This window comes from Alexandromys fortis, unplaced genomic scaffold, assembly GCF_014885135.2.
Source record: "Alexandromys fortis isolate MF-2015 unplaced genomic scaffold, M_Fortis_MF-2015_v1.1 scaffold_237, whole genome shotgun sequence".
NCBI classification, from domain to species: domain Eukaryota; kingdom Metazoa; phylum Chordata; class Mammalia; order Rodentia; family Cricetidae; genus Alexandromys; species Alexandromys fortis.
This window is the reverse complement of record NW_026068137.1, coordinates 310064-332673: the sequence shown is the minus strand read 5'-3', so window position 1 is coordinate 332673 and position 22610 is coordinate 310064. Positions and strand designations below refer to the sequence as shown.

The window sequence follows — 22610 nt, the reverse complement described above, 5'->3', positions numbered from 1 at the left end:
CACCTTCCTAGACCAGGATGGAGCGGGGAGGACTTTGGACTTTCCACAGGGCAGGGAACACTGACTGCCCTTCAGACTGGAGAGGGAGGGGGAGAGGAGTGGGGGAAGGGGGAGAGGAGGGGGAGGAGGGGGAGGGAAAAGGTAGGCAGGGAGGGAAATGGGAGGCGGGGAGGAGGCAGAATTTTTTTTTTCAATAAAAAAATAAAAAAATGAAAAAAACCCACACGCTTAAGTCTCAAAAAAAAAAAAGAAAAGAAAAGAAAGAAAGAAAAGAAAAGAAAGCCACAGTCTCTTCTTCCAGAATCCCTTTTGCCAGGAACTGACTACTCTCTGTGGTGCTTCACCTCCAAGAATGGTCCCCATTACTCATCGCATGGTAGCGCTTCACAGAAGTGACAAGCAACAAGCTTTCAAAGAGAAATGATGACCTGTCGGGATGATTGTGCACTGTTTTTAAATGATAGAAAGAAAATTTTTCCTTGGGCAAATTGTTCTTTATTAGACTTGGTTTCCTAGCACTGAAATAGTTGTAATTACGATGATTAGGAGGCCTGCTAGAATTAAGGAGCGCATCTGATGTAGGTCAACTGACAGTTTCCAGCACAAAGAAAGCATGCCTGAAGTAGCCAGCAAGGAGGCTCAGTGGGTAGACATTTGCCAGCAAGCCTGATGACTTGAGGTTGATTCCTGGGATCTGCATGGTAGAAGGATGGAACCAACATGCACAAGATGTCAAAACTTCCATATGTGGTACATGCATGTGTGCAATTGTGCACATCTGTAAAAAATACAATAAATAAATAGAAATTGTTTTTAAAAATAAAACAGTTAAGAAGTACCAGCTTTAAAAATCATATGTGAACTCCATGTTTCAATATCCAGTTCAATTAAGGGGTACAAGAGAGAGGCCACTGTTTCTGGGATGTTACCTGAGGCTCAGTAGTTACACAGAGAATGTGTGTGTGTATCTCTAACCAAGACAAGAACTAGGAATCAAAGAGATATAACCAGGTGATAAGCGTGTGGTTAATAGATGCATAGGTCAATGGATATTATTATTTGATATTATATTGGTTCATGTGAACATGGAAGCTTTGAAATACCATAAACATAAAAGGGCACATCCAGGCTGAATCCCAAGAAGTCACTGGTACAATTAAGGTGTTCAAGAACCTAATAATACAGATTCCAAATTGAATCTGGTAGTGCTGAGTGCAGAAGAACCATGTCCCACCTCATTCAGGGAGGGAGAGGAAACATGAATATAATGGCTCTTTGAAATTTCATTCAGCTTCTCAACAGATTAGACTGTACCCATCTACAACACCCTGGGGAGGGTCATCTATTTTATAATTTGTACTATCTACAATTCGTATCAGTTACTTTTCTCAATGCTATAATTGACCAAAAAAGGAAAGAATTAAAGAAGGTTTATTCTGGCTTATATCTTAAAGGAATACATTCCATCCTGGTGAGGGAGCTTCTGTTGGGGAAGGTATGCTGACTGGATTCTGGGCAGCCACATTGTATTTGAAATCAGAAAGCAGAGCGAACAGGAGCTAAGCTATAAACCTCCAGGCCTACTGCCAAGTGACCCATTTCCTCCAACAAAATTCTACCTACTAAAAACTCTACAACTTTACAAAATAGCACCACTAGATGCTGATCAAGTGTTTAAATATATGTGCCTATGGGAAACCATTTTGCATTCAAACCACAATACAATCAAATGCTAATGTGTTCGAGAAACACTATCCTAGCATATCTAACAACACTGCTTGAAAATCAAGCATATGAACAGTTCATGACCTAGACAGGTTTGTTGCCTGAATTCTAATTGGTATTAATAATAAAAACCCAGAGACAGATATTAGCGTATATGCTGAAAGATCAGAGAAGTAAAGGAGCCAGCCACTAGACATACCTTTTACCTCTATGAAATTCTCAGACCAAAGTAGGCAAGATCCTGTCTATGAATCCCCAGAATGAATGCTGTCTCTATGAAACCTCAGACTAACTCGAGCTTCTGTCTCCTCTTGCCTTTTATTCCTCTCTTTGCCCAGCCGTATCACTTCATGTATCCACCTTCCTAGTGCTGGAATTAAAGGCATGTCACTCCCAAGTAGTGGAATTAAAAGTGTGTGCCACTACTATCTGGCCTTTATGGCTAACTAGTGGCTTAGCTCCATGCTCTGATTTTCAGGCAAGCTTTATTTGTTAGATCACAAACAAAATGTCACCACATCTGTTGGCACTTAAAATTAATTACCATGTGGATGCAGTTCTAGGTTACAAATAAAAGCAAGAGTGCTACGGTTTGGGATTGGGATTCATTCATCCCCATATCCCAGTTTTTCATCCCACTGTGGTTCTTCCTCTCCTAGAAGGCATTTGGAAATTCCGGTAGTTATGTTGATGGTTACGGTGCCAGGCAACGAGTCTGTGAAACAGCAACTGATAGAACGAAGACAGGAATGTTGCTTGGTTATCTTACAATATACAGAACAGCTCCCTGTCTATATTGGCTATAAATATACAACAAAAAAAGATGCAAGCCCTGCTATGTTTATTCAACAAAATATACTGAGCTCCTGCTGTGTGTCAGACAGTTTCACATTGCTGATGTTAAACCTTGACTCAGAGGTGGAGAGTGAAGTCAGTGTCTAACAGTAGATGCTGTTTTTGCAGAGGACCCAAGTTCAGTTTCCAGCATCCACATCAGGCAGCCCACAGGCACCTATAACGCGAGCTCTCACAAGCCCAACACTCTCTTCTGGCCTCTGCAGGCACTAACTTACATGCACAAACCTGCAAACACACACACGTATACACACACACACACACACACACAAAATTAAAAAGGAAAATAAACTCTTAAACAATTATGACCCAATTAGACAGGAACAACAATCTCAGTGGTTACATTTGACAGGGACTATACATACAAATGATATGTGCATAGTGTTCAAACACACCTATCACATGTAGGTTATACGTGCTATATATGGCATGTAGATGTTACTACAACACATATAACACATAGCACATATGTGTGTTTATATGTACATAAAACAACTGTGTAGTCAGAATTCCACCTCTACAGGCTCCACATCCTTAGATTTAACAATATGTAGACTGAACATATTAAACAACATTTCATTTGTTTATTTATGTATGCATGGTATGTATATGTTATGCATATCTCTGAACACGTAGAGGGACAGCTTGCAGGAATCAGTTCTCTCCTTCCCTCATGTTGGACCTGGGGATTAAATTCAGATCAAAAGTAGGAGCTTTTACCCACTGACCCATCTCACTGGCCTTGGCCATATTTAAAAGTGGCATTTGTACTGTTTTCTGCTTATTACCTAAACAATGTAGGATATAACAGTTTATACAGCATTTATAGTATATTACTCTTTCCAAATAATATATAAGTGATATAAAATACATGGATTATTTTTTGGTTTCCATTGTATATGACGCTAAATTATATGAGGAATTTGTATAGCTTCAGAATTTGGTGTCTTGCAGGGACAGACTAAAACCAGTCCTCACGGATAGGCACAGGTGGTTGTATTAGTTAATATGTATAATAAATTTTGACAAACTCTAAATGAACTACAATGAGTGGTTTTAATAGAGGAGAAGAGCCATTCGGGGGGCATCAGTGAAGCCATTCCTGAGGAGGTGGCATTCGGGTCAGATCTTAATGCACATAGAAATAAAAGAAATGGAATCCCAGAAAGATGCTAGAGCAAATGGGAGGAGCCTGAGGTCTGAGTTGGCTTGGTTTTCCACAGGAGAATGCTGTGGTTGGAAAGCTGAAGAGAGTCGGAGATTGAATGTGAACACAAAGTGGTGATTTATCATGTGAGTTCCACCATAAAGCTAGAATTAGATATAACAAAGCAGCGTTTTCAGAGTTTCCCATTGGGAAGTTCCTTCTGGCTACTGGGGAGAGACATCTTATGGTAAGATAAAAGAAAATAATACCCTGGGTAGGAGCCTAGAATTTACCCACAAGCAAGGCCATTGGGTCAGTGTGGAAGGAAAGAAAAACAGTAGATTGAAGGCAGCTTGTCTCCTCTCCCAAGCTAGCCTTGTTCTCTAACAATTAGTTTCAGAACACTTAGCTCCAATTAGTCTAGGAAGGGGTGTCTGAAGGTCTGGGGACCTCCCTGTCAACAGCCCTGTCTTTGTGTACCTGCCCTTTAATTACATCTCTGGGCTCTGCCCCGGGGAGACCAAAGAATGCACAGAGGGAACCATTAAGAAGGAAGGAAGAGCAAACAGTAAAGAACACAGGGAGTATGGGATTCAAAATTAGAAGCTGATTAACAGAGAGGTGAGGACAGGGTTTCTGGGTCCCGGTGAGAATTACCAGTGTTAACGGTCAGAATTGGAGGTTATCTCCTCTCCTACAGCATGTGGGTCTCATTAGTCACATACTGCTGTGTTGGCAGGCTTTTTAAAAATTTTGCATTTACTCATTCTATCTTTAGAAAATTAATGATGGCTTGTATTTGTAGTCTATGGAAAGACAAGAAATGTAAGCATTTGTCATCGTTGAGGAAAGATTAGCAGGAAAGACAGTCGTGATGAGCACTCAACATAGAGACACCAAAAGTTTCATTAATGTACATAAACTATGTTCAGCATAATGCTTTTCACGCCACATTTTCCTCACTTTTAAAGTATATATATAAATTTATATATATACAATTTACACATATATATATTTATATATATTATATAAACTTTATATATTGTATATAGTATATATAAATTATACACACAAATACATGTGGCATTCGGTTTGAGACTCTGATAAATATAAAGTTAAAATTTTTTGATGACGTTGTCTTGTAGGTCCTATCCTCAGACTTGCTATTTAGCTGAGGAAGTCCTTGAACACATGATCTTCTTGCCTCTATTTCAGAATTGCTGAAATTAAAAGCATGTGCCACTTTATCCAGTTCAAAAATAATTTTTAAAAAATCCACGTGAGCAAGTGTGTCATTTTAAATGAAGGGTGGGTAGCAGGCTTCCTTTTCTAATCTTCCCTCACCCTGACCTCAGTTTAGAAATACGACATTCATCCAGTAACTCTTTTGGCTGTTTTAAATTTATATGACAGCTAATACTAACTAAAGCAAATAATCTGGTTTGTTTTCATTTAAAAATGTAAAGTGTGTGTGTGTGTAGGTTAGACAACAACTTGCAAAAGTTGTTTTTTTCCCTTCCACCGTCTGAGTTTCAGAGCTAGAACTCAGGTCATCAGGCCTGGCATCTGTGCCTTTACTAACTGAGCCATCTTTCTGATCCAAAAATTTTTATTTTTTTTAACCTTTATATATTACTTCATATTTATCCAACTAAACAACTAGTTGACTTTTTCTCTAATGACTGCAGGGAAATAGTGGTGAAATTACTAGAGTATCAGCTACATGTGGTGCCCACATGCCTTTAATCCCAGCCCTTGGGGGGCAGGGGCAGGAGAACCTTTTGAGTTCAAAGCCAGCCTGGTCTGCTGAGTGAGTTCCAGGACAGCCAGCGCTACACAGAGAAACCTGGCCTCAAAAACAAATAACTAAACAAACAAATAGCAGCAAAAACAAACAACCCAACCCCCCCCCAAAAAAAACATTCCTAGGGTATAACTACTGAGCCCTCTTTGCCGTTATCATTTTCACCAGAGGAGCATTAACTGTTCTTCGGGACTTGTGCTGGCTGCTTAGTTCTTCTCATCTGTGACAATTTCAGGCATTGATGAGTAGGCTACCTTGACATCTGAAAACCTTCAGGTTTTATAGGGAAAGCAAAGGATGTCTATCTCCCAAATATTGTGACTTACTCCCACAATTTCTAATATAACCAGAGAACTTGCCTTTAATTTTTAAAAGCATTTATTTACTATTCAGAGGAGCTGTGGGTACAGGAGAGATGCAGGAGTGCACACACACGGAGGTCAGAAAATAATTGGGAAGAGTAGGTTCTCTTCTTCTACCGTGTGATCCTATGGATCAAACTTAGGCTCAATGGTCAAAGACTTTTACCTCTAAGCCATCTCACTGGCCCAAAAATCTGTCTTTAGAAGAGGGCATGAGTGTTTTAGGATAAATCACTTGGTACAGCTTAAGCATTCCTAATGTGAAAATCAAAATCTGAAATGTCCCATGATTCCACAAGTGGAAATTTCCACATTTGACTGTGTGATGAATCACATCAGTTAACTCAGATGCCGTTACACTAAAATTGCATGAAGTTGCATTAAATTTGTGCATAGGATGCTTATGAAGCAAATATATTTTATATTTACATTTGGGTCCTATTCCCAAGGTATTTTACTACATACATGGACATATTCTAAGATCTAAAAATATGGTCTGAGACATTGCTGGTTCTAGACATTTTAGATAATAGAAACTTTTCCTATATTTACTCATGATGCTCTTTTTTATATCAATGCATCTATAATCTCTGCCTTAAAACACGACAGCCAGATTGTCTCAATTTACAATGTACCCCCTCAAGTCTTATACACTTAATGTTTTTTCAAATAATGATAAGAATATGTCCCTTATTTTGAACTTATTTGGTTCATGCATTCCAGATTTTGTCTCTTATTCCCATGAACCTTCCTTTCCCAACCTGGAAAAGGCGGACATTCTGAATTTACAACCCATGAGAAATACACTTCTACTACTTAGTTCCAACTCCAAGAACAAGTTCCATTCTAACTTTGTAGTTTAGTTGATAAGACTTTAGTTAAATGTCTTATTCTCTTTATAGCTCAATTTGCTCATCTTCAAAATGGGACTAATGACCCTACCTCCTCTGTAAAGCAAAACAACTCATATGCTTTTCCTTGTTTTACTTAAGATCTCTCATTACTCTTTTGGGAAATGCAAATCAAAAGCTCAATAAGACTGGGACTATAGCTCACTGAAATATAATCTACTATAGTTCTACTAGTAAATAGAACGCCGGCCTACCATACACTGCCCACTTGGTCTGAAAAGCAGCCCTACAAATTTTAATTAAAACAAAGGTGCTAGCACATGGACTCCAATAGGTAAGTAAAGGTGCCAGAAAGGAGAGTCCTGAATTTTAACCCAGAAAGATGGAGGGAGAGTTTTAACTGACTCTACACAATTGTCCTCTGACCTCCACTTCGTGGTATACATACACCCTCACACACATACACACAATAAATATCATTTATTAAATCTTTTAAATAATATAAAATTCATTTAAACATACCAAAATGGCTATAATCAGAAAGTCAGGAAATGATGAAGAGTTGTCAAGGATGTGGAGAAATCAGAACCCTCACACCCAGCTGGTGGGAATATAAACTGCAGTAGTTACTTTAGAAGACATTTATGCCACTAACTCATATAATTAAGCATAAGTATACAGTATCACCCATAAATTTCATTCCAGTATATACAGTAAAAGGTATGCCCAGGTGGTGGTGGCACATACCTTTAATCCCAGCACTTGAGAGGCAAAGGCAGACAGATCTTTCTGAGTTCGAGCCCAGCCTGGTTTACAGAGTGAGTTCCAGGACAGACTCCAAAGCTATACAGAAAAGCCCTGTCTCAAAGAACCAAAAAAAAGGTATGAGGACATATATTCAAAAAAAACCTCTATATAAACATGTATAGCAGCATAGTTTGTAATGGATCAAAATGCCCATTAATTTTGGGGTGAATGTAGACTGCTCAATGAATGGAATAATATGAACCCATGTAAAGGAATAAAGCAATTGTCCACACTACAATGGAGATGAATCTTAGACAGGATGTTGTGTAGAAAGATCCATCATAAAAGAATATACATTGGCCGGGTGGTTGTGGCACAAGCCTTTAATCCAAGCACTTGGGAGGCAAAAGCAGGCAGATCTCAGTAAGTGTGAGGCCAGCCTGGTCTACAAAGTAAGTTCCAGAACAGCCAGGACTGTTGCACAGAGAAACCCTGCCTTGAAAAACAAAACAAACAAATAATATATATTGTATGTATGATTCTATTTATTTATAAAAAATCTGGAGAAATAAATCCACAGATACAATATATTAGTGGTTTTGAGGGGCTGACAGAAAGAGATGGTTGAAGGTTGAGAGTTTCTTCTAGGTTGGAGAGGTGGTTCAGTCAGAAAAGTGATTGCCTCACAAGTTTGAAGTCCTGAGTTTGATCCCCAGTATTCACCGTGATGGCTGGTATGCATTTATAATTCCAGCCCTGATGAGGCAGAGACAGGAGGATCACTGGGGCTTGAAAGTCAGCCAGCCTACCCTACTTGGTGAGCCCCAAATTCAGCAAGAGACCCTGTCTCAAAAATAAAAATACAGACAATTGTGCTGGTAGTGGTGGTATACACCTTTAATCCCAGAATTTGGGAGACAGAGGCAGGTCAGATCTCTAAATTCAAGGCCAATCTTGTCTTCAGAGTGAGTTTCAGGACAGCCAGGGATACACAGAGAAACAATGTCTCAAAAATACTCCCAAAAAAGGGTAGACAATATTCCTGATGAGCTACATCTGAGTTTATCCTCTGACTTCAAACATACATACACAACACCACATCATGAACACCCAAAAGATCTCTCTTCTCCTCCTCCCCCCTCTTTGAGACAGAGCCTCATTATGTAGTCCAGGTATGTCTTTACCTCACAGTGTAATCCAGGCTCTTTAGCCTTCCAAGTACCGAGATTATATTTTACAACACTGAACTCAGCTAGGATTCAGAGAAGGGGGTTAGATGAGATAAAAAGAGTTCTAAAGTGTCAGCTATTGGTTGTGTAAACCTTAAAATGGTAAATTATATGGTATGTTAAATTTGGGATGGAGATACATAAAAATAACCATTAAGAAGAAAGAAGGCACAAGGAGAAGGGTGAGGAGAAGAGAGAAGAGCAGGAATGGAGGAGAGAGAGAAAGAGGGGAGGGAGAGAAGAGAAATGAGAAGAAGAAAGAAGAGAGAAGGAGGAGGAGGAGAAGGAGAAGGAGGAGGAGGAGAAAAAAAGAAGGAAGAGGAGAAACAGAGAATGGAAAGACAGAGGGAGAACAAAAGAATTTCTCCCTATAACATTTCTTCCAAAAAACCAGTCTCTTCAGGAGTTTCGCAGAAATAATTTGTTGAGGAAAGCTTTCTTCATGGTTACCTTCAGCTCCTTGTTCCTGAGACTGAAGATGATGGGGCTGAGGAAGGGGGTGAGGACCGTGTAGGTGATACCCATCAGAGTGTCTCCTTCCAGAGACTTGGGACCCTTGGGCTTGAGGTAGATGACAGAGGCAAAGCCATAGTGTACAATCACCACCGTGAGATGGGATGCACAGGTGGAGAAGGCCTTTTGTCGACCCTCAGCTGATGGTATCTTCAAGATGGCTGCCACAATGAAGGCATAGGAGAGGAGGATGAGGAGAAAGCATCCCAAGAGGGCTGTGATGCACACCATCCCTACACCCTTTGCCACCTCCAGTACATTCTGTCCACATGCCAACTTCAATAGAGGGGGAACATGGCAGAAAAAATGGTGGATCTCATTGGGTCCACAGAAAGTGAGACTGAAAATAGCTGTTGTCACCAGTGTCCCCATTAATGAACCACCAACCCAGGACCCAGCCACCAAGCAGGCACAGCCACCAGGACTCATGAGCTCATTGTAGCGCAGTGGGTGACAGATTGCCACATAACGGTCATAACCCATGACTGTGAGGAGGAAAGAGTGGGTGAAGCCGAATGTGAAGGAGAAGAACATCTGGCTGGCACAGGCCAGGAAGGCGATGGAGTGAAGCATGGAGAGCAGGTCGGCCAGCATGCGTGGGATGATGGCAAAGGTGTAGAAAATCTCAGAGATGGAGAGCGCACACAGGAAGAGGTACATGGGCGTGTGGAGGCTGTGTTCACTCCAGATGGTGGCCATGATGAGCAGGTTGCCCAGCAGTGTGAAGAGGTACATGAAGAGGAAGAGTAGGAAGAACATCAGCTGAAGGTGAGGGAAGGTAGAGAAGCCAATGAGGAAGAACTCTGACACCAATGAGTAATTTAGCCCCAACATGGCAGCCATACCTAAAAGGGGTAAAGGCACATGACTTAGTAATTAGGTTCACATGATTTTTCTGTTTGTTTGTAGGTTTGTGTGTGTATACTCTTCTTAAAAAGATATTTGAAAAGTTTCTTTATCTATCTAAAACCTGATCAGCGTACCTGAAAAAAATGTATTTATGAAGTCATCCCTTGGTAGTCACAGGGATTGTTTCCAAGATTCTTCACCACACACTAAAATGTTTTGCTACTCAAGCATATTATGTAATATATGGTGGTATTTGCATAGTCTATGAGGATCCTCTCCAGACCTTAGATTATTCTAAATAGCTTAGAACATCTAACATTATGTACATATCACATAAGTAGTTGTTATACTGAATTATTTAACAGCCAATGGCAAGGGCATGGGGATTTAACTCCACTGTAAAATTGTTTGTCATGAAAGCATATGGGTATGAGTTCATTTTCATAAGCCACATTTTATTTTTTTAAAAAAATCTTATTTTACACAATCCCAGTTTCCTCTCCCTCCTCCCACTCCCCCCATCTTCTCCCCCACTTCATCCCCCATCCTCTTCTCAAGGAGGAAGAGGCCACCCATAGGGAATCAACAAAGCCTATCCCATCACTTGAGGCAGGACCAAAGCCCCCCCCCAACCCCCTGTATCTAGGTTGAACAAGGTATCCCTCTACAGGTAATGAGCTTCAAAGAGTCAATTAATGCACTAGGGATAAATACTGGTTTCACTGTTAGTGGAACCATAAACTGTCCAAGCTACACAACTGTCACCCACATTCAGAGAGCCTAGTTTGGTATTATGCAGGTTCCCTAAGTGCCAGTCCCACTAGTTTGGGTCAATTGCTTCTGTGGGTTTTTCTATCATGGTTTTGGCCCTCTTGGTTGTAATATCGCTCCCCCCTCTCCAATAGCTATACTCCAGGAATTCAGGCCTGTGCTTAGCTATAGATCTCTACATTTGCTTCTGTCAGATAATGGATGAAAGTTCTATGATGACAATTATGGTAGTCATCAATCTGATTACAGGGGAAGGGCATTTTAGGTACCCTCTCCACTATTGCTTAGATTCTAAGCTGGGGTCATCTTTGTGGATTTCTGGGAATTTCCCTAGTACCAGGTTTCTTGCTAAACCCATAATGGCTCCTTCTTTCAGGGTATCTCTTTCCTTGCTCTCCCTCTGTGTCTTTCACCTAACTTGATCTTCCTAATCCCTCATGTCCTCCCTACCTCCCGTTCTCCCCTCCCCACTCCCTTACCACCCTCCCCTGTCCTCCCATGCTGCCACGTTACTAAAGAGATCTTGTCTACTGCCCCTTCCCTGGGGGATCCATGTATGTCTCTCTTAGGATTCTCCTTGTTTCCTGTCTTCTCTGGGGTTGTAGACTGTAGGCTGGTTATCCTTTGCTTTATGTCTAATATCCACTTATGAATGAGTACATACCATGTTTGTCTTTCTGTGTCTGGGTTACCTCACTCAGGATGTTTTCTCCAATTCCATCCACTTGCCTGCAAAATTCAGGATGCCATTGTGTGTGTGTGTGTGTGTATGTGTGTGTGTGTGTTTTAACCACTGGGTAGTACTCCACTGTGTAAATACATCATATTTTCTTTGTCCATTCTTTTTTTGAGGGGCAGATGGTTGTTTCAGGTTCTGGATATTACTTATAATACTGCTATGAATATAGTTGAGCAAATGTCCTTGTGATATGGATCTGCATCCTTTGGGTATATGCCCAAGAATGGTATTGATGGGTCTTGAGGTAGATTAATTCCCAATTTTCTGAGAGACCGCCATACTGATTTCCAAAATGACTGTACGAGTTTGCGCTTTCACCAGCAATGGAGGAGTGTTCCTTTACTCTGCATCCTCTTCAGAATAAACTATCTTCAGTGTTTTTTATCTTAGCCATTCTGAGTGGTGTAAGATGGTATCTCAGAGTCATTTTGATTTGCATTTCCTTGATGGCTAAAGTTCCTAAGCATTTCCTTAAGTGCCTTCCAGACATTTGATATTCCTTTGTTGAGAATTCTTTGTTTAGATCTGCACCCCATTTTTTAAAATCTGGATTATTTGTTATTTTGATATCTAGTTTCTTGAGTTTTTTGTATATTTTGGAGATCAGTTCTCTGTCTGCTATAGGGTCAGTGAAGATCTTTTCCCATTCTGTAGGCTGTCATTTTGTCTTGTTGACCATATCCTTTGCCTTACAGAAGCTTCTTGGTTTCAGGAGTCCCATTTCTTAATTGTTGATCTTAGTGTCTGTGCTATTGGTATTATTTTCAGGAATCAGTTTCCTGTGCCAATGCATTCAAGGTTGCTTCCCACTTTCTCTTCTATGAGGTTCAGTGTGATAAGCCACATCTTAAAAGCTGGGTGTGATGGGTTACACTTATAATCTCAACACTGGGAAGGTGAAGAAAGGAAGATTCCTGGGTAACACTAGTCACCTAACATAGCCTTGTCAGTAAGCCTCAGGAACAACCAAAAGACCCTGTCTCAGAAAATAAAGTGGTATCTAAGAAATGACTTCCAAAGTTGGCCTCTGGCTACATACAAGCACAGGGGCACAAATACATAATATACATATACCACACACACACACACACACACACACACACACACAGAGAGAGAGAGGGGGGGGGAGAAATATTGAAAAGATCCTTCCCAGGAGACCTGGCTCGACTCTTGATGGCCTGAAAGAACTGCCCTCTCCCTTACCAGTGGCTTCAATGGGAGAGCTGGTCCTGTTCCTGTACACTTGCCCCAACCCCCACCATGTGTGCATGAGACCTGGCCCTGACTCTCACCTGAGGCAGGTGATCTGGTGGAGGCCCAGACTGACCCATTCACCTACCACCCAGGCTCACATCCAGGGCTCTGAGTTGGTCTACTTCAGCATCTACCCACTCTATGACCTATGGGAGCACATGAAGAGAATAGTCCCATGGAATCACAGCCCAGGGTCTCCATGACTAGGGGGCAACAGCAGGATATCTGAGAGAAGTTTCAGTGAGGGTTCATTATTGATGTTGTACCAGGAACCAGAGGCCTTGAACCAGACCAACAACAACAATTTCAATGAACATTTGCAAGCACAACTGTCTGGGTATAAGAGTCTGCTGCATGACACGTCACAGCTCCCAGTGCCTCTAAGAGGAATGAGTAGACAGTGGAGAGGCAGGAAAGATGGAGGAGTTAAGTGGTTTTGTCTGTTTAAAATTATATTTATTTTTTAGTCCTTTTCAAGGGAGAGGCTACATGTGTGGAGCGCAGACATGAAAGGACTGGGAAACGAGTGGGCTTGGGATGCATCATGTGAAATTTCCAAAGAACCAATAAAAACTATGTTAATAACAAAAGAATACTGAAAAGAAAAAGGGTAGTTTATTTTCAATGCAGACTCCATAAAACCTGGATAGGACTACATTTGAGACACAAGTAAAACTCACAGGTACAGTGAACAGACTGTAATAATTTGTGCAGGGTCAAACAAGATCAAGTATGTTAAGTTCGTGGTCAGAACTCACTAAATAGTAAAAATTAATTAATTAATTAAAAATTAGTGGTCATATTACTATTTTCAAGAGATTTATCTGAGGCCAGGAGAAATGGCTCATCTATCTCATCTATGAAAAGCAATGGCTACTGCTGAACAGGAATTGGGTTTTGTTCCTAGAATCCAGTTGGGAGGCCTGCAACTGACCATGACTCCAGTTCCAGGGAATCTGAAGTGTGTGCATATGTGTGTGTGTGTGTGTGTGTGTGTGCGCGCGCGTGTGTGGTATACCAAGTATAACTTTCAACCCCACAATAAATGGAGAAAGCAAAACATTTTATGTTAAAACAAAATTTAAGCAATATTTATCTGTAAATCCAGTTCTACAGAAGGAAAATGCCAACATAAAGAGGATAACGACGCCCAACAAAACACAGCAAATGAATAATCTCAGACCAGTAAGCAAATGAAGAGATGGTACACACACATTCAATTAACTGAAACTTAAAAATGATTAAGAGAAGGAGCAGGCAGGAAAGCACCTTCCAGGTCACTGAGTCAGATGAGTAAGCTTTCCAAATAAAGCACTAGGGATTAGAGCAAGACCAAAGAGACTAACTTCAGAATGGAGGAACCAGCTACTGAGAATTATGAAGACTGCTTTCTTACATCACAGATCCATACCCAAAGAAGGAATTGTTTAGGGGATGCTGTGGTAGAAAGTATCTTTCTACGGAGGTGAAAGCAAAGCTGCCCTCCCTGTGAGATCACAGTCAAAGAGAGAATGGAGAACATTGAAAGAGCTGTCAAGATAGTTTGGTGGGTGAAGACATTTGCTGCCAAGCCCGAAAATCTGAGTTCAGTCTCCAGGACCCACTGAGTAGAAGGCGGGAACCAACTACCTCAAGTTTTCTTCTGACCTTCACATGCGCACCCTGGAACATCTGAAGAAAACACACATGCACGCACACATGCACACGCGCACATACACACACATTCATGCACACACACATACACCTCTAAATATATATATGATTTTAAATATTAAGGATAAAATCATAGCTACTCAAAGAAATGTTGGGTGATCTTTATAGTTGACAAAAGACTTCTTTAAAACTAAGCATTGAAAAACAAAAGCCCAATCTGGGCAGGGTGACACTAAGCCTTACAACCTGCATTTGGTCTCCCATGGTAGGAGAGAATTGCTCCCTGCAAGTTGTTCTCCAACTTCCACATATGCACCATGGCAGAAAACCCCTGCACAATACATGCACACACACACATGCATACAAACACATGCACACACACACAAAGAGAGGGGGCACATGTACAAGTAACTAGAAAAGTTTTAAAATGTCATATGGTAGAATACAATGAACTCAAAAGTCTACATTTTGGCAAGAATTTGTGTGTAGATTTTTCATGTATGTTTACATGTACCTCTGTCACTAATTAGGCTACCGTTTTCATAAAGAGTTTCAAATGCTAAATAACTATGCAACTAGACTCACTCCAGTATTACAAACTTGACTCTACCAGACACAGAGGGTTCTTGCGTCTATGACTTCTGAACCAAGAATCCTGGAAAATGAATAGTTGAGCTTTACTCAAAGAAGGGTCATGCATGAAAGAAGCAATTATAGCCTACAGGGAACCCTTCCAGTTGAGCTCATGCCTAGTGCCGCTTCTCTGTCCTTCCCGCCCATTAGCCAACATTTCTAGATTTCACGCCCTGTGTGTCCACTACATACCCCCAGCCTCAGCATTGGTTTTGTGTCTCATCTCTTGAACCATTGTACCTTCATAGTTCCTCTCCTTTTCTCCCCAGTCTTCTCTCACAGTAGAGATAATTTTCTGAGTCGATTACAGGTTGTGGAATCCTGTAGACCTGTGGTTCCAGTCACAGGTTTTAGCTGAGTATTTTGCTAACCAAATTCCTGATATTGTCGGATCACAGAGAGGATGCCATGCCAAATGCTCAGCATAAAGCCCACCAACTGGCATTGTTAGAATCAGCACCATCTGTTACCATTGCAGGTGGATGTCTATACATTGATTGTCACTCACAAGTCAGGTTATCCACAGGGGCACCATGACATTCCAGGATCTCACCCTAACTTTGGCGTAGTTTTTCCTCTATTCTTTCCTGCCTCCCAAACCTCAACACCCACCGGCTCCAGGAGTCCTGCTCCTAACTGAGCAAATGTTACTAAAATGACAGAAATGTTCCCTGGCTCTCCTTCTCTCTAATATATGCTCCATTCTATAATTTCTCAGAACAACTCCTTTGAAAGACTCTCCAAGAGGGCCCTTCAAGTCATCTACAGGAAACTGGATCTATAGAAAAATGAAAGGCCAGCATTTCCAGCACTGACAAAAAAATCCAGGCAGAGGCCCCAGTGGGTGAACACGGAGATGTGCCCCCCAATCTGATCCCAGTGCCTACCTTTTTCAAGGGGAGCATACAAAACCTATGCCAGCTCTGTAGATCTGTGCCATAGACCTAGACTGTGAACACAAGTACAAACGCAGATGGCCACACCGTGTTTCTCAACTGCACACTCTTGGTTATACTCAATAAACAGACAGAAATGGAGACAACTGCTCACTCTACACACACCTACGGAGAATTTATCAGGTACCTTGTACGAAACTGAGAGCTCAAATACATACAAGGTACCTGGTAAATTCTCAGTAGGTGTGTGTAGAGTGAGCAATTTAAACTAAGGACAAATAGCAGCAATACACCCAAGAGTTTTGTTTTGGTTGAACATCTCCCAGAGACACTTGTCCACCTGTGACCCCACACTGTGACCTTATCTGGAATATAGTCTTTTCAGATTTTAACCAAGATAGACAAAGCTCTTGAGATAAGCTCGTCCTAGATTAGAACGTGATCTTTATGCAGAAACTGGCATCCTCATAAGAAAAGTAGAATCTGGCAAGATGGTTCAGTAGGTAAAGGTGCTGTCTGCCAAACTTTATTACCTGAGTTTGATTGCCAAGATCCACATAGAAGGTAAAAGGATAAAACTAAATTTCACGAGCTGTCCTCTGACTTCTACCTGTGGTACATACATGCCTAGATCCATACACATCATGCAAGCACACTCACAGTAAATTTCTATTTTAAAAACTAAAAGGACAGTAGAAGCTACATAGTCATAAAGAGACCATAAAGCTAAAGGCAAAAAATGGAATGATGTTGCTACTCGAAGCTAGTAGACAAAGGAAAGAGTCTCCCTTAGTTTCTCTAGGGTGTGTGGCTCTGTTGATACGTGGGTATAGGACTGCTAGTCTTCCAAGTTACAAGAGTTAATTTCTCTTGTTCTAAGCCACAATCTTTATGATAATTTTCTATGACAGTGATGAGAATCTAATAGAGGTGCATCACACACACACACACACACACACACGCACACACACATGCATGCACACACACACAAAACTATGTGCACATCCACACAATGCAGGTGACACAAACACACAGGACAGACACTTGATCTTGCCCTGCCTCAGAAATGTTCTCCTTTCCATACATCATGAAAGCTCATCACCCCAGAATGAACCCTGAAACCAATGACTTAACACTGAAAGGGGGTGTGGCAGGGAGTAAAGATTCTGTGGGCCACTAGGAACCAGAACAGGACCTCAGAGCTAGGAACCAGGACCCTGTATCAGTAGACAATCCACTATACATTCTTCCACTGTCTTTTCCTGACCCAGAATTCAAAGCTGCTCTATGTTCTATTTTTCTCTGTCTTTAGCTGACCAGTACCCACAGCATTTGATCTACTTATCCTAGAAAGAAAGAGCTCCACTTACCTTCATGGAGAAATTTGGGGATGTTCTACAGTGCAGCCTACAGAGCCCTGTTTATAGACCACTAGAGCTGCAATGGGAGTTTTATCACCGCAGGTGTCTTCCCCAGTGACAGAGTCCCTGATGCCTTTCCACTGAATGTGACTAGAGATGAGAGATTCAGGGTCCTCTATATCCAGGGAGGGTGACTAGAAATCCAAAAATAATGTACCATGCTTCTTCTTATCTATCTATCTATCTATCTATCTATCTATCTATCTATCTATCTATCTATCTATCTAATCTATTTATCTATCATAGCTGTCTACTAATGACTATCATCTATTAATATCTATTATTTTCCTTGGTTATCTCTATATATATATACCTCCTTCCTTCCCTCATTTTTCCTTCCTTTGTCCCCCCCTTTTCCTTCTCTTCTCTCTCCTCCTTTTACTTAGGACACCTCTTCCGTCTATGCTTCCTCTAATCTTTCTCTGTCTGTTTTTCCCTTTAGTTCTCAACATAACTCCCCCAACCCAGAAAAATGTCTGCAGAAACCTAGGGATATGACTCAGTGGATAAAAGAGTTGTGTAATTTCAAGGACCTGAGTTCAAATCCCTAGCACCCGAACAGATATTTGGACATAATTATGCATGCTTAGTCTCCAGAATTGTAGGGGCCAGAAACAGGAAGATTGAGGGGGCATCTAGGTCACAGGTATAACACATTGTCAGTTAAACAATTCTTTTAAGCCAGGGACTTTAACTGAACCTAGTTTATTCAATAAAGGATTAGAAAAGATACTTAATGTCCTCCTCTAGTGCGCCCATACAAACACATCTACATCATGCATGCACATGTATGCACCCCCACATACATGTGTGAGCACATTCACGCATTCATACATGAATTCATGTATTCATGCATGCACACAGAAAAAAAGAAAAAGACAACTCTATCAGCATTTCATTACCCACCACATCAATACTGGGTATCCAAAATGGGCTGGGCGTCTCACTCTCTATCATGTTGAGAAAACTGAATCAGATGTCTAGATAATATTTTCCAAGATGGTTCTTACTCTCAGTTAGGTATAAGCAAATGAGTCTGGAGAAGAATAGAAAGCTTCAGAATAAGCCCTCTTTTGATTTGTTGGTCAGGATCATCTAAGATATTCCCAAAACTTGCCCTTGGTTGTTTCACACAGGCAGAGATGAGCCTCTAATGATGACGACACCATATGTTTGGACACAAGATCTGGAGGATCCAAGCTGGGTATGATTGGTAAGCGTTTGCCCTAAAGACGAAAACAACCAGCCTTGCATGATCTCCTTAAGGGTGAAATAATGGCACACATACCTTGCCAGTAGCAATCACCTCTCTAATTTGACTAAAGGTCCATCCGACAAGAGGGAAACCATACCTGATATAAAAGCCATTACGAAAACCTGCTAGTGTAGAAGCTTCCATATACAATCTAGTGGCAATGTCTTTCCAGTCTCTGCCCTTATGGAATGCCTTTATTTTAAGATTTATTTTTATTTCTTATCCATGTGTTGTGTGTGGTTTACTAATAATTCTGTGAGGTTATGCCATATGTGTGAGAGTGCCTGTGAAAGTCAGCCGAGGACATCGGGTACTTGGGAACTGGAATTAAAAGTAGTTATGAGACTAACGTGAGTGCCAAGATCCAAGCTGGGTCCTTTGAAAGAGCAGCACATGCTCTTCACCACTGCCTGAGCCATCTCTCCAGCCTTCTAGCAGGTACTTGACCTTGATAGTCAAGAACTATGGGTAGTTGTAGAAGAAGCTATCCAATAGATGCTTTATGGTATCTCTTTTATAATTGTTTCTATGAATATTGTTTGCTATATTGTATTTGGTCCATTTCTATAGAGGGCAGTGTGATGTTTTATAATTTTTAGAATCTTTTTTACATTTTTGTGTGTGAATGTATGTGTGTTTGTGTATGTGTGAGCAAGTGTCCCATGGGAATCGGGGAACAACTCTTTCTTTTCACAATATGTTCCCTGGGATGAAACTCAGGTCATTGGGTTTTGTGGCAAGCATATTTACTACTGAGGTAGCTTAGTAGCCCTAATGTGTTGTTTTGATGCATGTAGTCTTTGGGCAGTGTTGAAATCAATAAATTTCTTTTTTTTTCCGAAATGAAAATGTTTCATTATATAATCCAGGCAATGGGTTCAAATAAACAGTCTCCTGCCTCAGCCTAGTGATGTGGTCATGACTGGTACATCTGGGGAAAAAATATACTATTTTGCTCTTGTGACATATATATCCTCTCTAGGCCTCATATTTTACAAATATTATCTACAGAATATCACCAACGGGATGAGACAGGCACTGCAGCAACACTGGGCCTGCACAAGGCTGGCACACTGGACAGTTCACTATGAATTGTCAAGGAGTTCATGGCACCCTTATTCCTTCCTAATGAATTGTTGGCTACTGAACAAGTCCTAGAGAGGAGAAGTTAGTTTTTTTTTTTTTTTTTTTTTTTTTACAGTTGTACACTCAGTAGTAACCTTAACAAGTTCTAGTGCATGTTTCCAAGTCTGTAGTCACAGAGATGGTCTTGGTTAAACCCAGGGGCTCAGAAAACAAAGCCACAAATGTAGGAAAGGACTTGTGGGGAGGAGGTGAAATTTACAGAGTCTGGAAGTATGAGTCATTAAAAGACAATTTATGCATATATGAAAAGTGAATGCTCAAGAACAAATTTAACTAATAATATTAATTAATTATTAAAAAATTAAGGAAGGTAGTCTGGCATGGTGACTCAGCATATAAAGGCGCTTGCTTCTGTTCCCGGATACTGTGCCACAGTAGAAGGAAAAATTGATATTATCCGACCTCTATGAGGGTGTTGTGATACCCCCACATCATGGACACATACACATGAATGAATTTTAACAAAAAAAAGAAATTAAAGTAAGACTATTTACCCATTTTTGTGAGGGCACACTAGAGGACACTGGGTATAAGCCAAGATGATTGCCTCCACTGAACATTTAATCTACTATTTCCTAACTTTCTCCATAATAAGAAGTAAATGGTGTTTATAAGCCATCTGCTTAAATATATTTCTATTATGAGAGCTGCAAAGAACTAATACAGTGTCTTTAAATGCCTATATATTTTTTGCTATTGCTCTGTTAGCAGTGAGGTGGCCGTTGGTTATATTTACATTTGCTCCTTTAATTTGAATCATGTCCATGACCAAGTATGCAACTATCGTATTTCCTTTCCCCATGAATTTATACATCACAGGCTTCAGTATCAGACACAAATCCTCATACAAAACTGCTTTTCATCAGTCGTTGTCAATTTATCTGAAGGATTAAATAACGTTGTACTGGAAAAGTTAAGAACTCAGGCTCATGAGCAGGGCCAAAGGACAGAAAGGGGCAGATATATTGCACTGTGAGAACATCAGCTAAAAATTACAGAACTGAATAGAAGTGTAAAATATATGCAAAAGTGAAAATTAGTAGGTGTTCATAAAATATAGAAAACACCTTGCATGCATGACTCTATCAGAGATGAAGATAGCAGAGGGACATGGTCATGCCAGGTCACAAGAGACCACAGCTTCTTGAGACTGAAGAAGTGTGGGAAACAAATCACTAGTGTGAGGCAAACACAAATGTACATGGGTGAACCATTTCATCAAGAGCTCTAGGGAAACCTGCATCCTTCTAACTCAGCAGCAGAATTGACCCTTAGGAACTTCGTTGACGGAAATTCCTGTGGAAGCTTCTATTTATAGCATTCTTTAGCTCCTTATTCCTGAGGCTGAAAATAATTGGACTAAGAAAGGGGGTGAAGACTGTATAGGTGGTAGACATGAGGGTGTCCGTGTAGAGTGAGTGGGGTCCCCTGGACTTGAGGTAGATGATGGAGGCGAAGCCGTAGTGCACAATCACCACCGTGAGATGAGACACACATGTGGAGAAGGTCTTCTGCCGGCCCTCAGTAGAGGGGATTCGCAAGATGGCAGCCACGATGAAGATATAGGAGAGGACAATGAGGACCAGGCATCCTATGAGGGGTGTGACACACACCAGGATCACAAAAACGGTGACAAGCGCTGTCCTTTCCCCACAGGCCAACTTTAAGAGGGAAAACACATGACAGAGAAAGTGATGGATCACGTTAGAGTCGCAGAAAGTGAGGTGGAAAATTATTAACGTCACCGCCATCCCAATGAGGGAACCACCAGCCCAAGACCAGGCCACAAGGCGAGCACAGCCTTGGAGGCTCATGAGCACATGGTAACGCAGGGGGTGGCAGATGGCCACGTAGCGGTCATAACCCATGACCATGAGCAAGAAGGAGTGAGTGTAGCCAAACGTGAAGGAGAAAAACAGTTGGTTAGCGCAAGCTATAAATGTGATGGACTGATGCGTAGACAGCAGGTCAGCCAGCATGCGCGGGGTAATAACAACAGTGAAGAGGATCTCAGAGATGGAGAGTGCGCACAAGAAGAGGTACATGGGCGTGTGGAGTCTGCGTTCTGACCAGACGGCAGCCATGATGACCAGGTTCCCCAGGAGTGTGAAGAGATACATCAGCAGGTACAACAGGAAGAGAGCGGGCAGCATCTGCCGCGGGAAGGCTGAGAAGCCAAAGAGGATAAACTCTGACACGGTGCTGGAGTTCCAATGAGGCATGACTTCTGTGGCTGGTGAGATCAGAAACACATTGATGAGAACTCTGTTCTGAAACAGGGCAACAGCAAATTAAAAGTTCTGTGTTTGAAAAAGTTGCTGAGTCTTTCTGGGTCTCATTCTCCCTAAAATTGTGACCCCAGAGATCTCACAAATGAGTCCTACTAATATCTGAAAAATCAGTCACTCAGTATTATTTAAAAATATAGAAAAGGTGAGACAACTCCTTAGATTACTTCAACATGTTAATTCACTGTTCATCTAAATCCACATGAGAATGTGCATGAGCTGCAGGATGTAGTGGTGCATGCCTTTAATCACAGGGCTCTGGAGACAGAGGCAGGTGGATCTTTGAGTCTGAGACCAGCCTGGTCTACAGAGTGAGTTCCAGGATAGCCAATGGCTAAACAAATGAACCTTGTCTCCAAAAAACCAACCCAATCCAACCAACAAACAAAAAGGAATGTTCATGGGTTGAGCTGGAGACTGCTGTTGTAGAGAACAAAAGTTCAGTTCTTAACACCTCTTTGGGCAACTCACA

General features: G+C 41.2%; 2 protein-coding genes across 2 annotated transcripts; both read right to left on the bottom strand.

Annotated features, from left to right (window-relative positions):
* Window positions 1-9119: 9119 nt before the first annotated feature.
* LOC126491120 (olfactory receptor 10H1-like) lies at window positions 9120-10076 on the bottom strand. Its single transcript, XM_050126545.1, has one exon. It carries the CDS (start codon window positions 10074-10076, stop codon window positions 9120-9122), a length of 957 nt encoding a protein of 318 aa, XP_049982502.1.
* An 11045-nt stretch (window positions 10077-21121) lies between these two features.
* On the bottom strand, window positions 21122-22072 carry LOC126491102 (olfactory receptor 63). The gene has a single exon (XM_050126513.1). It carries the CDS (start codon window positions 22070-22072, stop codon window positions 21122-21124), a length of 951 nt encoding a protein of 316 aa, XP_049982470.1.
* Between the last annotated feature and the right edge of the window lie 538 nt (window positions 22073-22610).

What these genes read in the sequence shown, in the direction of transcription:
- LOC126491120 (XM_050126545.1), bottom strand. Translation starts at nt 10,076, where the DNA reads ATGGCTGCCATGTTGGGGCTAAATTACTCATTGGTGTCAGAGTTCTTC.
- LOC126491102 (XM_050126513.1), bottom strand. Translation starts at nt 22,072, where the DNA reads ATGCCTCATTGGAACTCCAGCACCGTGTCAGAGTTTATCCTCTTTGGC.